A 15608-nucleotide genomic window follows, 5' to 3' on the forward strand; every position below is an offset into this window, starting at 1 on the left:
TTCAGGCGTGTTCGCCACACGAATAAGCAAACATATGCCTATATTTTGCTTCTTGCTTACTAGATGGGCAAGAAAACAATCAGACAGGTTTGTATAGCGCAGAGTAATTAGTCGCGATAGTATTTCAGTATTCCGCAGCATATAAAGTAGCTTGACCTGGAATGATGTATTAAGCATAGTGAAAGCAAATATGCCGTATGATGCATTCGTGAATAAAGTTCTCGACGCTTTTTATAAAGCATTTTATTTGCAACGCGTAAACGTATACAAGAAAGCCAGAAAGTGGTGGGTCACTAAGAATTGAGTAGAAAGAATACAACAAAGAGATATATCTATTTCATACATTCACAGTCGCGAAAGACGTTGGATTACTCTCCGAGTATAAAAAAAAATGTCACAGTTTCGCCCTAAGGGCGAAGCAATGAATGCGATAGCAACACAGCAATGTCATACGAAGTAAAGTGAGCGGCTTTGGTAGCAATATGAATTGTAGTAAACATGAGCTGATTAAGTAAGCAGGTGTGCTGCGGCGTAAGTAGACCGACATGAAGAGAGACTCGATGACCACGAGAAGGCTCGTGTGTAACGGTGGTGTTGATGAGAAGCGCTTCCTGTGGGCAGCGCGTGCGAAGGGACACACCTGTAGTGCTGCACTGCCGATCCGGGCAGCATTGCATGTGTAGCGTGCGTTGGAAAATGTGGCCCGACTATTACTAACTGAATGAACAAGCGTGGTGTGAGCGCGCACAAACAAACATGAATAGATCACACTGAATGACTGGAGACAACGACTGTCAAAACGCTGGCAGCGAGCGCATACGCCGCCGCGGGCGAAGGTACGTGCGGTCTATCGCTTCAACGGAAACTGAGCGGCGAATGCACGGCGCATAAAGGTCAGAGCCGTGTGGAGATAAGAGACGGTGCGGGCGAGCGTGCGAGCGACGAGCGCGGTTGTTGGCAGAGTAGAAGTGCGCCCCCCCCCCCCCCCCGCGCTCCCTCCGGCGCTGGCTTCCCGCTTCCTTGCTTGCGCGTGGGTGACTGAGTGCGTTCGCTCTCCGTGATAGCGCGCGTCCCCGCACGCTTCCGCTCGGGCATACGGCGCGCGGCGAAGATTTTATCTATAGGGAACCTCACGGCGACGGCGACGACGACGGCAGAAATCCGGTTGAAGTGTCCATATAATTGCTATCGCAATAAAAGCAAGAAATAAGCTCAATGCTGATATAAAAAAAGCTCGTACTGAATACTGCGTAAAGAAATTCACAGCGATCTATAACTCGCCACAAAAAATTTGGCCACTTTTTACGTCACTTAGTGCGCGCAGTCAAGATATCGCCCCGAAAGAAATCATTATAGATGGCGTTTCCTATCCTGGAGGGGCGTTAGCGGATAAATTTATCCGTCACTTCCTGTCGTCTGGACTATTGCAGGGCAGCCAAAACAATCATTCACAAAATAGATTAAGGGGAATGGAAACCATTACAATATTTATGTCACCCACTGCACCAGATAAAATCCAGACGATTATCAAATGTCTTAAAGACGCGTGCACATGTGTATGCGATGATATTGCAGTCCCGCCTGTGAAAGCATGCTCAGATATTTTGGGCTGCATTTTTTTACACATATTCGCAACAGCATGATTTAACTCGGCTGTTTCCCAGAAAAAAAAATGAAGATAGCGCATTTCGGTGTGGTATATGAAGGAGGGGATCCAAGTTTCTTGAGTAACTATCGGCCCATATCTGTTCTTTCCTTTTTTTTCGGAAATTGCGGAACATTTTATTGACAACAAGGTTACCAATTTTTTTCAAAAGAAAGGCTTTATTACAAGACATCAGTTCGGCTTCCAAAAAGGCGAATCGGCTTCAGGCGCTTTTGAACACATCAACGATTAAATTATTAGTGCCATCGAAAATGAAAAGTACACAATTGGCCTATTTATTGATTAGCAGAAGGCACTTGGTTAAGTAAAACATGTTATTCTAGTAGTCAAATCACAGAGGTGTGGCAATCGTGGCATTCCAATCGATCTAGTTAAAAGCTACTTACAAAGTCATATGCAATTTGTTAGCTTGGGAAATACGGCATCAAAAATGGATCTCTTAAAATATGGAGTGCCAGAAGATCAGTATTACGCCTTGTTCTCTTTGTGATCTTTATCGATGACCTCGTTATAATAGCCAACACGCCTGATATTGTGCTCTTCGCAGATGAGATTAACGTGTTTTTTAATGGTGCTTATCTCGCGGGTGTAATAGAGAGGGCATACGCGTGACTAACTCAGCTATCCATGTGGCTTTCTGAGAACTCACTATATTTTATAGTTTATAATACCGAGTATATATTATTTAGGGCTATAAATAAAGTAAATTACACTAACACAAAGCTGGTTTTCTGAGGTGACATAATTGAACAAGTTTGCTCGCATAAGTTCTTAGCGGTATGCTTTGATGAGCACCTGAATTGGACTACGTATATAGCCCACCTAACAAATAACTTATACAAACAACAGTCCTTTTGAATAAGGTAAGAATCTTACTTCCAAAATGTTTTAAGGGCCAGTTGTATTATGCCAGGATATTTTCTGGATTAAGCTACTGTATTTTAGTTAGCGGCCCCATCGGCAAGTTTAACCTCCAGGAGCTTCTTCTTCTCCAGAAGTAGCATCAGGTATATAGAATGATTTTAAACGTCTTTTATGTTACTATGGTCAAGCTCAATATTATTTTTAAGCAACAAAATTCTGACTGTATATCAGGAATTCCATGTACGTCTTGCAATGTGGATATATAAAAACATAAAAGACGACAATTGAGCATTTATGGAAACCTAAAGATGTCAAGAGTGTGATTATAAATTGAGGCACATAGGTTTAATATAGACAAGAACTAGAACTACATATGGCACGCAGTCAATATATAACTCTTGAACCTACACCTAGAGATTGTTGAAAGAGCCTACAGTGGTAAATTCCTTCATTCATATAAAAAAAGCGCGAGAAAGACTTCTCTTACATAATAGCTCTTTATGTTCCCGTCATTCTTGCTCATTCTCTAGTATCGAATCGCCGTTGCATGTCTTTCATAGTATTTATCAAATAGTTCAATCAACCGTTTGAAGTTACTCGTATTTGAAACTGGGCAAATTTCGGCCGCTGTTATGTTCAGCATTTTATACAATATTATTGTGTATTTCTGTTTGTATATGGTTATGCATGTGTGTATCTTTTTATGCATACATGTATATAAACAGGGTGTCCCAACTATCATGCACCAATATTTAAAAAAAATACAAATGGCACGTAGCTGGGTAGAACCAAGGTAATGGTGTTTGCCGTCGGTTGCAGATACTCACATTATTTCTTTCAGACTCGCCTAATTACATAATTAGTCTTCATTAATTATTCAACTTCTCAAACATTATGATTACATGAAAAGTGTGAATGAGAAAATTGTAGAACATGAAAAACTCCCGATACAGCTTTCTGTTACTTAATACATGCTGCATAAAAGTATTTTTCCGAGCGTGAAAGAAGCCCGCAAATACACGCAAAGTGTCTCGTGCAGCCAGTCATGCGGCAATTTTGCGTGTATTCGCGGGCTTCTTTCACGCTCGGAAAATATGTGGGCAGCTTACACTAGTGGTGCAAAGCTGGAGTCAAGAGCGGAGCTGGTGATCGACCTTGCTTCTTCCAGGCTAAGTTTTGCTAGGAAATGCTAAGTGCTGCTAGGCACGGTATTCCGAATCAGCTCGCCGCCGACGCGCAGATTCTCGCTTGGCCACGCGACGCGCTTCAAGATGAGTGCCTTCTTGTTCGGGTGTCCGGATCTTCTTCGGTGGTTCGGTGTCACGGCAACGTGTACTCGCCACTAAGTTACCGAGAGTTCTGCCGCCGTCCCGGCGGCTCCGAGCTTTAGCTCCCCGGTGACGTCATGGTCAAGCTGCTCCTCCACACTTGCTGGGGCGTGGCTGGTGGAAACCTGCTGAGCCGCCGCCTGTGGCGCCTCCTGCAGTCACGACACCACGCGCGTTCGGCGCGAACGCGGGGAAACGGAGAAACGCGGACGGCGCCGGCAGCAGCTCTGCGCGTTGCCTCGTTGGTGCTGCTATAATTTCTTTCTCTCGCACTCATTTACTCTTTCCCTCTCCCGAGCATAGCGCGCGCCGCAGGCATGCTCTTCTTCCCGTCCCATGTCAAAGCAACCTGTGCACGGCAGGGAGAGGAGGGGAAGCACACGCCGCTCCGCGAGGTGGTTGCTAGGCAACGCGCGGTGAAGTCTTCGTTCAGCGAGGTTTTCTGTACACGCTCCACGGTCCTATGGTTGTTTTAAACAGCTCCGCTGTTAAAAACACATTTTACGTAGCTCGTACTGAGCAACAGAAAGCTGTATCGGTAGTTTTTCATGTTGCTCTACAATATTTCTCATTGACACTTTTCATCTAATTATAACATTTGAAAGGCAATTAATTAAAAGTAATCATGTAATTAGGTAGAATGCAAAAGATAATCTGGGTATATCCAGACCACAGGAAACAACATTGCCTTGATTCTGTACAGCTACGTGGCATTTGCATATTTTAAAATCTTGGTGCATGATAGTTGGAATACCCTGTATATGCGTGTATGCCTATATATATATGAATATATGCTTATGTTTAATACGTATGTAAGTAGAATAACCGCGTGCTGTTCGCTGCTGTGTGCAGCGTTGAGGGATGACGACCACTCAGGCGGCACCAAGTCGTCTTTAACTTCATTTCCCTGGCAGAAGTGTTTCAGCTGACTTCGGTGACCATGCAGTACGCGTATGCTACACTGTACCTGTTAAAATATTCGGGTAAAATAAACTATCCTAAACTAAACGTTTGCAGCGCACTGCGGTGACGAGTGATCGACTGCTGTGGCCGGGCGGCATCATACCATTTGTCGTCGAGTCAAGCCTCGGTGAGTGAACTTCGATTGATGACAGATCATGATACGCGTTCAGTTTTCATGTCTGAAAAAAGTACTGCAACAAATGATGCTTAAAGGCGCCGTTTCTTTTCTACAGCTGTCTACGAATAACCCGTGCCATGGCACATCGGCTGAGCAGGTTGGTCGATGCTTGGAACGGGGATACTTGATAGAATAGCATTCGAGTTAAACAGGTCTACCAGTTTATGTTATTTAAGGACCGAGTCAAACGTTGCGCAGTTTACTCGGCGTGAAATGTAGCTTGTGCGACTACACTTTTATTTTTGTTGTCTTTTTTTTCTTCATAATGCTGTAGCTGCTTTCACATTTATTCGCTATACGACATAGCAAACAGAGACGCCGACAACTTGATTTACTGCGTTTTAGGAATCACCATCGTTACATTACCACAGCAGTCGCACTCATCACGAGCGCAGACTATCTTAGTTTGCTTCAGGACGAAAACATCTGCCAACGCGCTCCAGTTACATCTGTCTTGCGCTAGCCGACTCCATGCATCGCCTGCAGTTTCCTAATTCAAACACTCCTTCCAATTTTTATGGTGCTCCTGAATGCGTTACAGTGCCCTTCGGACCAATCGTGTTTGCTCTTTTTCTTTTTACCTCGCTGCTTTTATTTTATATCTCACAATCTCACCTTAGGTAGCATGTCAGGCGTGCCGCCGGGCTAACTTTTCTAGATATTGAAATACGACGGTCGAGACGACGCTTTATTTCAAAAAGGAAAGATGGTGCCGACCAGCTCTGATGACCAGCTCTGGCGGCATCGAATACGCGTATTGGTCTACACTATATGGAAGAATGGGGGAGAGAAAATAGTGTATGTTTATGCACAGTGATGGCAACTTGACCGGTACATCGATACCGCGAAAGCCTTTGCAGTGCGGGATCAAAAAACAAAATCTAATTTAGTCGCAGTTTATGTATCAAATCGAAACTTAAACCATTTACAACCGGTGTCAACCAGTTTCTGCAAGATAATGCAGCAAAATTACACTGCACCCCTGAATTCCAGGTGAATCGGCGACAATGCGGCAGAACTCTAATGTTCTTGAATTTTATATTTCGTAAACGTTTGCAGGGCCGCGGCGCATCACAATAACTGCCTCATTTTTGTTTACCTTTGTTTTTCCTTGTACTTCTTTTCCTCCATTTCCTTCTCCAAGTATACCGGGCGCGGCTGTGGTTAAAGGGGCCTTTCAACGGGTTTTGAACTTCGTGAGAAAACGTTGCCAATGTGTAGAAGAGGGCTCTGTGAACATGTGAGCCAAACCTTATTGCACTGCACGCAACAGGAAATTCATAAGCTCGTGTCAAAACTATTGAAAAATAGCTTGCCCTCACCTCCGCAATGTCGTCACGTAGCGTCATCGCAAGCAGCTGGGCCCACCAACAGCTATTGGCTGCTTTCGTGGTCGCGAGAACATTCTCAGTAATGCGATAATTGCTCATTTTGAGGTAAATAAATGAAAGATGTACATGTCTGCGATCTCAAAAAGACAACAACCTAATTTCGTTTTTAAAGACGATAGTCTTTCCTGGAGAACTTAAACGCTGAAAATTTGGTCTGTCTGTCTGTCTGTCTGTCTGTCTGTCTGTGATGTCTGTCTGTTTGTCTGTCTGTCACCCGATTCAGCCACCCGGCCAAAGTTGGACCACTTTCTTACCGCCCACACTACTTAAACTGGTACGGCTGTTCATACTTGTGAACGTTATCGATAACAAAGTAAATATTACGCATATCTGAGGCGCAACATCACTAGGTAAGTATTAGGAGGTGTGTTCCTTTAATAGAAAATACATAGATACGTAACTCTAAAGACCCTAGTTTCTTAAGCTGCGCTGAAAATACCATGCTATGCGCGCCGACGAACGACGTTCCCCGACTGCGCGCCGACGAGCGCCCTCTGCCATGGAGGAAGGAAACCCTCTGCACAAGCTCATGTTTCCCGATGTATTGCCAGATGACGTCCGATGTCTCACGCAGCGCCTCCTCAATTTTATCAATGCCAGCCAGATGCGGCCGATTCAACATAAAGGAAGAGCTGTCTGAGGCAGGGCAAAACATTAATGGCCGCTTGATGAAATAATGCAGTAAAATGAAATCTGTTCAAACAAACCTTCATGCCAGGACGGAAATGGTACGAGAACAGCATCACGGGTGGCCGCGGATCAGACCAGCACTCATGTAGTACGGCCGGCAGAAGACTATCGTCTTTCGACGACATTTGCAGCGAAGCACGCAGATACGCGGCAAATTTTTTTCACTGCTGGTCTACAGACCACCGTCTCGCGTAGCTGCATGTGCAGCGCGTAGCCTACGGGATAAAAGCGGCATGCTTCGTAGCGTAGGCTACCGTGGTTGCCATAGGCAGCCACGACGAGCCCCATCGCCGCCGAGGCGCTCTACCTTTAGGTCGGGCTTTGCCACCGATCAGTGGGCTTTGCCCCCATGACTCCTCTGAGTAGCTTCCAGGGCACCAATGGAAAAAGAAAAGAAAAAGAAAGCCGCTCGTCGATTCGATAACTGTGTCAACTCCGCTTATACTAGACAGATGGCGAAAAATGTGCAGCAGGAGACTCGTGAAGCGATGTCCGTTATTAATAATGAGGCAATTTTAGGATTAGTTCGAAGAGTGTTTGAGGGCCCGCATGCGAAGCTTCACAGTGCGGCAATTATAGTGTTTGCGTCATTTTCTGGAGAGAGAGAGAGAGAGAGATATGAGAGAGAAGAAAAATGAAAAGCAGGGGGTTTAACCAGGTAGCAACTGGTTTTTGCCTGCACTGAGCGAGGGAAAAGAGGGAAAAAACAAAGAAGGAATCGAAGAACAAGCGATGCGCACTTGCATACATAAAAACATTCACCACGCAATCACAGGAGGTCGTAGAGCTCAGGTAGCCTCAAAATGCTCAGCAGTGCCCTTGTGGCCTGCGCGTATTATGGTCTATGACGTCATGGCTCCAATGTTTTTTTGTTCCGTGAACGCTGTGTCATTAATTAGGCTTACAGCGGCACGCAATATCTGTCTCTCATTGTCATAAGGAGGGCGATAGATATGTTCTGTACAGGTCTCGTCGCAATGACAAACGCTGCACAAGAGACTGTCCATCATGCCGAATTGAATTGAATTCTGGGGTCTTACATGCCAAAACCACGAGTTGATAATGAGGCACGCCGTAGTGAGGGACTCCGGATTAATTTTCACTATCAGGGAATCTGTAACGGGCCAATAATGCACGGGACACGGGCGTTTTTGCATTTCGCCCCCATCGAAATGCGGCCACCGCGGCAGAAATTTTATCGCGCGACCTATAGTGCTTAGCCACGCAACATCATAGCCGCTAGACCACCGCGGCGGGTCCATCATGCCGATACGGGATACAATATTAGGCGTTCGTAAGCTCTACGGCCAACCACAAGCAACACAGTAAAGTTCCGTCGCATATATAGATAGACCGGGTGGTAGTTGAAGGCGAAATCAAGGGTCAAGCAAATGTTCTCGCGAGTTGGCACAGTCCTGGTGAATCCAGCATTCACGTGTGGTCCCTTCAGGTTGACCGTTGTTATAGTTATGTAATTACAGTTGGTATAGTAATAAGATAACTATATCTCCAAATTCTTGTCGTCTTCCTGCCTTACTCGCAACAATAGTTGACCAATTTCCCCGCGTGATGCCCTATCTTCTTGACGATGTGCGACACGCGATGCAGGAATAGAGAATGACACACTCTTTCTTCCGTACCATTACGCCTGCTAGTGCGTTTATGTATGCTGCAATAACAAAGCGGGATTATGCAGGCGCACCACGCCCGACGTGGCCATAGAAACGTTAGTCACACGGGGGCAATCGAGGTAGCCATCTTGCTAGTCACACGGGGGCAATCGAGGTAGCCATCTTGCCGTAGTACTGCGTGCAACTGCTTTTGCGCTTACATTAGTGAAATATGCTATCGGATCACAATGAGATACTTCTACAGGAAACAATAACACGTAATCAAATAAAGAAACACCAAATGAACGGACACTTGCCTGGAACTTTCCATACTGACAGTAATATACCGACCGCCGACACCGGGCACGTTGCAACTGCTCGTATCTGCTTCCGTGGATCCATCTTCCAGCGCGTGCCAAGGCTTTGAGTTGAGGTGGGGCACGATTAATACACAACGCACGGACCACGTCTCTGATTAGACCGCACATAAAACCAATCACACGTTTAAAATTATTTCCCAGAGCGCGAGACGCGGACAAAGACAAAAAAGTTGCAGTGGCTTAGCTCGGATATGCCAGGATATACGTAGCGTTAGCAAAGGTTCAGCTGATTATTCTTAGCTTTCCTGGTTGTCTCCTACGCTCAACCGCTAATTGCCAGGCAACTACTTCGGGATCCGATGAGTCAAGCTTCTCCGTTCTTCTGCGCTGTTGAGCAGCATTTGCGCTCTCCTTCTCCATGGCTACACCACACTGGCAAACGCCAGTCAGAAGCGCAGCGGCTCCAGCGCAGTGTCAGACGGCGACTGCTCAGCGAGCGCGCGCCGGCGCCAGTGCGTCTACCACGGCTACGACGTCACTCCTCTGGAATGCGCAGACCGGCGGCGGCGGAGTGCGCGAGAGGTGCCGGCTCCGGTGGCTACGGTGCGCAAGCCGTGTGGCATCACTGATCCTTGCGCATGCGCAGCACGGCTCTTGATGTGCCGCGCGAAACGGGCTTGGCTAGGCCAGTGTAGCTAACGCTACAAAAAGTTGTCGCAGTTTCACCTGAAAGGCGAAGCATCAATTGCGATAGCAAATTTGTAGAGAGCTATACGGAGTAATGATATTAGCTTTATGAGCTGTATAAACTTGGACATGCAGCAGCACCGGCAACACGCAGAACTATTGTCGACGCCTTCGGCGTTTTGCCCGCGTTCGCTCAAAATGCGTGCGGCGTTGGTGACTGTTGCCGGAGCCTCTGATATAAAAAATGTCACAGTTTCGCCCTAAGGGCGAAGCAATGAATGCGATAGCAACACAGCAATGTCATACGAAGTAAGGTGAGCGGCTTTGGTAGCAACAACACGCAGAACTGTTGTCGACGCCATCGGCGTTTTGCCCGCGTTAGCTCAAAATGCGTGCGGCGTTGGTGACTGTTGCTGGAGCCTCTGATATAAATAGGCACTTGGTGCCGCAGCTAAACGTCGCCTCCCTTCCCTCCCCCTCCCCCACGGCCTCTCGCGCGTCCGAAGAAGGCGCGTTTGCTCTACATATATGGTGATTGTAAAGGAGAAAAGAGACGCCTACTTCTGCAGCCCTTAAGCGAGCACGGCGCAGAACGCGCGTTTGTTCTCCGCCGTGCGTTCACTCCCCGTGAAAGACGCGCCCCTCGCGCCCTTTCACTCGCACATACAGCGTTCGGCGCGCGGCGACGATTTCATCTCCAAATGACGTCATACGGAACCTCACGGCGACGGCGACGGCGACGGCGACGCCGACGGCGACGGCGACGCCGACGGCAGAAATCTGCTTTTGAGTGTCCATATAATTGCTATCGCAATAATAGGCACTTGGTGCGGCAGCTAAACGTCGCCTCCCTTCCCTCCCCCTCCCCCCTGCCCCTCCCCCTCGGCCTCTCGCGCGTCGGAAGAAGGCGCGTTTGCTCTACATATATGGTGAATGTAAAGGAGGAAAGAGACGCTTACTTCTGCAGCCCTTAAGCGAGCACGGCGCAGAACGCGCGTTTGTTCTCCGCCGTGCGTTCACTCCCCGTGAAAGCGCGCGTCCCTCGCGGCCTTTCACTCGCACATACAGCGTTCGGCGCACGGCGACGATTTCATCTCCATTGACGTCATACGGAACCTCACGGCGACGGCGACGGCGACGGCGACGGCTACGGCGACGGCGACGCCGACGGCAGAAATCTGCTTTTGAGTGTCCATATAATTGCTATCGCAATAAAATCCGGTCGGGACTCAGCGCGTGTGTCCGTCTCTACTGCCCGTTCTCCGTACACCAGGTGCGCTGTTATTATTGCGATAGCAATTATATGGACACTCCAAAGCAGATTTCTGCCGTCGGCGTCGCCGTCGTCGTCGCCGTCGCCGCCGCCGTGAGGTTCCGTATGACGTCAATGGAGATGAAATCGCCGCCGCGCGCCGCCGAACGCTGTAAAGCCCGTTTCACACGGTGCGATTTTGTCTGCGAATTCGCACGTGCGAATTCGCAGCTGCGGAAATGAGGCCGCTGGACCCTTCGTGCGTGCGTTTTTTCGATGTTCGGCGTGCTGAACTTCTCTGCGAAAAACGCAGATGCGGTGGTAGCTACTGTAGCGGTGCAAACAGACGACCAATAGGAGACGGCTCGCTCATATGTCATCGCCAGTCAGAATGCTTAACGAGTATGCGAAAAACGCAGCTGCCGTAGATCCATGTGAAACGGGATTGCGAATTTTGCATCTGCGGAAATCGCAGCTGCGAAAAACGCACTGCAAATTCGCACCATGTGAAACGGGCTTAAGTGCGAGAGAAAGGGCGCGAGGGACGCGCGCTTTCACGGGGAGTGAACCCACGGCGGAGAACAAACGCGCGTTCGGCGCCGTGCTCCCTGCAGAAGTAGGCGTCTCTTTCCTCCTTTACAATCACCACGTATGTAGAGCAAACGCGCATTCTTCCGACGCGCGAAAGACAGTGGTGGGAGGGGGGAAGGGAGGCGACGTTTAGCTGTGGCACCAAGTGCCTATTTATATTAGAGGCTCCGGCAACAGTCACCAACGCCGCACGCATTTTGTGCGAACGCGGGCAAAACGCCGACGGCGTCGACAAATTCTGCGTGTGGCCGGGGCTGCTGCATGTCCAAGTTTATACAGCTGATAAAGCTACTATCATTACTCCGTATAGCTCTCTACAAATTTGCTATCGCAATTGATGCTTCGCCTTTCAGGTGAAACTGCGACAACTTTTTTATAATGGATTACCAATTAGTGCGGTTACATACTTTACTTGCAAGAAGCGGAGGCGATCTTTTCATTACGCACCATATGCGCCCACTCTGCATATGCTACGCTCAGCCGTGAACATGAACTTCAGTATAATCTCACAAGGGACGTTCTACAGTAAATCAACGTGTCATTAACAAATGAAATAAAAGAGCGTGCCATTATTCATTGTTGCGAGGCCACTAAAACGACATCTACCCAACCCCGGGATGCAGGCCAGGTCACTCCATTCCCCTTGGCAGGAACCCTCTGTGTCAGGATTTTTGGAAAAGCACACGAAACAAGAACACATACTGGCAAAGTCAAATGGGCAATGATATACGGGCTAACAGCAGTGCAGCATCTGTGGTTGGCGTGACGTCAGCGCCGATAGGGTAGCGACGGCAGAGCGGGCACAGGTAGCACGTACTGTGCAAAGATCACTTTCCCACGGAAAGCCTTCCGCCGTTTACTCCCTTGGAGAGCACCGATGAACGCGCGGTCGGTCCGCGCGCGACGCCGTCCCACTACCGAATAAAAAGAGGCGAGTTCTTCTTGCGCCCCAATTTTCGTGCTCTCATGCGGCACCCGGATCCCAACATGCCCGCCATCTCTCCACGTAACTAAACACTGCGACCCATACTACTCACCGTAGCCTGAACATCATAAGACGCGAGTGTCGTGCGGGGTAACCGAACGTCGGGAAACGCAAGAATGTATGGGGCATCCCCACCACTCGTACTAACGCTTCTGTTCCTTTTTTCTGTTGCTTGGTATGTCGCAGGTCGATACACGGAAATGATTCAGCAAGCGATTGACGAGATTGAAGGAAAAACTTGCCTACGTTTCGTACCTCGCACCACGCAACGGGACTACGTCACCATTTACCACGGATCGGGGTGAGTGCTTGTTTCCTGCCTGTACTACTTTAGCCTACTTTACTAATGTGGATCAACCTAGATTGCTAATAAGAAACCACGAGTTTTTCTCTCCCCAGAGAATGTATGCCACATTTAGTATGATAGTTCATCGGGCTATTTGGTGATTCATCTTAGCAAGGAAACAGCCGACAAGGACGTCGGTACGAAGACGGACGCTGCCTTCCAAATGAGGATTGATTATAGGATACGCCTAATTTGTCTCCTTATACGGTTGTCACGAATTCTAGAAACAGAAACAGTCAGGAGGCAACGTGTACAGGATAGACAAACATTTATAACAAAAAATGAGTAACCAAAAAAAGACAAAGAAATAATACTAAGAATAACTCTATAAATACCCGCTATCCTCGCTACTAATGCACAATAAACCAACGCCCTAGCGGGTATATGAGTTCACAATAAGCTAAACAAAAAGTAAAAATAATAAAGAAAGAAAATTGGAGCGCGCTTGAAGAGTGTAACACGATAGCATTCAAACATCCCTGAGTGCTTCTCACGCTTCCCGGCAACTGCAGCTTATGTAACCGTAATGTTTACTATACTCGCGGACAACTTTCTGTGGGAATGAAGGGGAAGCTACGAACGCGTGGATGCTGCACATGTGTTACCGCGCCAAGTAGTCCGGCCGCGTTTGACCGCGCTTTTGGTTGCTCGGAACAGACGCTGAACCGACGAAGCATCCTCGTGCGATGGTTGGACGTTTGCTCAGACGCGGAAGGGAAAAAATTTGCCGCGTATCTGCGTGCTTCGCTGCAAATGTCGTCGAAAGACGATAGTCTTCTGCCGGCCGTACTACATGAGTGCTGGTCTGATCCGCGGCTACCCGTGATGCTGTTCTCGTACCATTTCCGTCCTGGCATGAAGGTTTGTTTGAACAGATTTCATTTTACCGCATTATTTCATCAAGCGGCCATTAATGTTTTGCCCTGCCTCAGACAGCGCTTCCTTTATGTTGAATCGGCCGCATCTGGCTGGCATTGATAAAATTGAGGAGGCGCTGCGTGAGACATGGACGCCATCTGGCAATACATCGGGAAACATGAGCTTGTCCAGAGGGTTTCCTTCCTCCATGGCAGAGGGCGCTCGTCGGCGCGCAGTCGGGGAACGTCGTTCGTCGGCGCGCATAGCATGGCATTTTCAGCGCAGCTTAAGAAACTAGGGTCTTTAGAGTTACGTATCTATGTATTTTCTATTAAAGGAACACACCTCCTAATACTTACCTAGTGATGTTGCGCCTCAGATATGCGTAATATTTACTTTGTGATCGATAACCGTTCACAAGTATGAACAGCCGTACCAGTTTAAGTAGCGTGGGCGGTAAGCAAGTGGTCCAACTTTGGCCGGGTGGCTGAATCGGGTGACAGACAAACAGACAGACAGACCAAATTTTCAGCGTTTAAGTTCCCCAAGAAAGACTATCGTCTTTAAAAAACCCAAGATAAGCAAACTTTTACACTCAGTGGTGTGTTCGGTCTTATTTAACTGTTACTAATGAGGTGTTACTGTTTTCTGTTATCCAGCCTAACCTAACGTGTATTTAAACCCGGGACTCTTTTCAGAAGCGCTCTCACTTGTGGGCGCTTGGCCTCCGTAGCTTTCCCTTCATTGCCACAGAAAGTTGTCCGCGAGTATAGCTAACGCTGGTGGTGAACGCTATGCACGAAGGCGAGCTTTCTGGTAGAAACGCGGCCTCATGCGTAGGCCAATCTCGAAGGTTGTGCACGGCCGCGCCAAAAAATGTTACATCATTTTCATGTTTCTGTTATTGTTTCGCGCTTTCAATATTTCAGTCTAACAAGATTTAACATAAAAGGCATGCGCTGTCGGTGTTTTATTTCATGACATTTGTTTGTGGGCTGTCATTCTCAAAATTCCGAGATAACTTTGTCGAGAATGCAAGGCAAGGTATAAGCAACTTGAGTGATCGAATGGTACGGCAGTATTACCCGCATATAACGCATGTCATAAAGCAAGGCGTGGCATATACATGTGGCATATACATATACATGTGGACGGAGACAAACATGGTCGCCCGAACACTACCTTTATTCTTCGTGTTCCTCCTTCACCACTAATGCACTGCACCGTCCTTGTGTGGTTCGTTACATACATATACCTAAATATATATGCGGCAATATTTGCTCTCTGGACGCCAACGCCGACGCCAACACCGGATTTTCTGCGACACGGGACCCTTAACGGTGTCGGGTTAAAACGCTACACTGAAAAGCATGTGTAGCATACTTGATTAACTCAAACAGGCTAGGTGGATATTTGCCACCGCCACGTAGAAATTAGATCCCAATAAATCACAATCATGATCATCATCAGCATGGACTGGAAGAAGAGCTTCTAGTCGAGGATCCATTGAGAATACATGAGAAATAGTTGCAACTGTCCTCGTATAGATCCTGCACTTGCTTCAAACGTTCTTCCTCTTTCATGCAGAGCATGGTTCCGGACTGAATGTGCGCATGCGCGGCGTTTGAAACTGTTCGCAGGTGCTACTCCGGCATCGGCCGCCTGGGGCGCTCTCAACCGGTGTCGCTAGGCTCTGGCTGCCTCTACAAGGGCACCATGGTGCACGAGCTGCTTCACGCCGCGGGCTTCTTCCACGAGCACTCGCGCTCCGACAGGGACATTTACATCGACGTGTTCACGGAAAACGCGAAAGAAGGTCCGCCCCCACTTACATGTACATTCTTTAAAAATAATGCCTTCGTGGCATCTCCTACAATAT

The 15608-nt window shown here is 47.8% G+C and overlaps 1 protein-coding gene across 2 annotated transcripts in view; it reads left to right on the forward strand.

The window, feature by feature from the left end:
- LOC119466480 (astacin-like metalloprotease toxin 5) overlaps nucleotides 1–15608 on the forward strand; it is a 111436-nt gene that overhangs the window by 33627 nt on the left and 62201 nt on the right. For both annotated transcript variants that reach the window (XR_007464021.1, XM_037726994.2), the window contains exons 3-5: nucleotides 4876–4948; nucleotides 12712–12826; nucleotides 15370–15545. Coding sequence is in view for 1 of the 2 variants with exons in the window: in XM_037726994.2 (XP_037582922.1) it covers nucleotides 4876–4948; nucleotides 12712–12826; nucleotides 15370–15545 (364 nt within the window). In the remaining variant the exon portion in view is untranslated. The remainder of the gene's footprint in view (nucleotides 1–4875; nucleotides 4949–12711; nucleotides 12827–15369; nucleotides 15546–15608) is intronic.

This window comes from Dermacentor silvarum, chromosome 10 (genome assembly GCF_013339745.2).
Source record: "Dermacentor silvarum isolate Dsil-2018 chromosome 10, BIME_Dsil_1.4, whole genome shotgun sequence".
NCBI lineage: Eukaryota > Metazoa > Arthropoda > Arachnida > Ixodida > Ixodidae > Dermacentor > Dermacentor silvarum.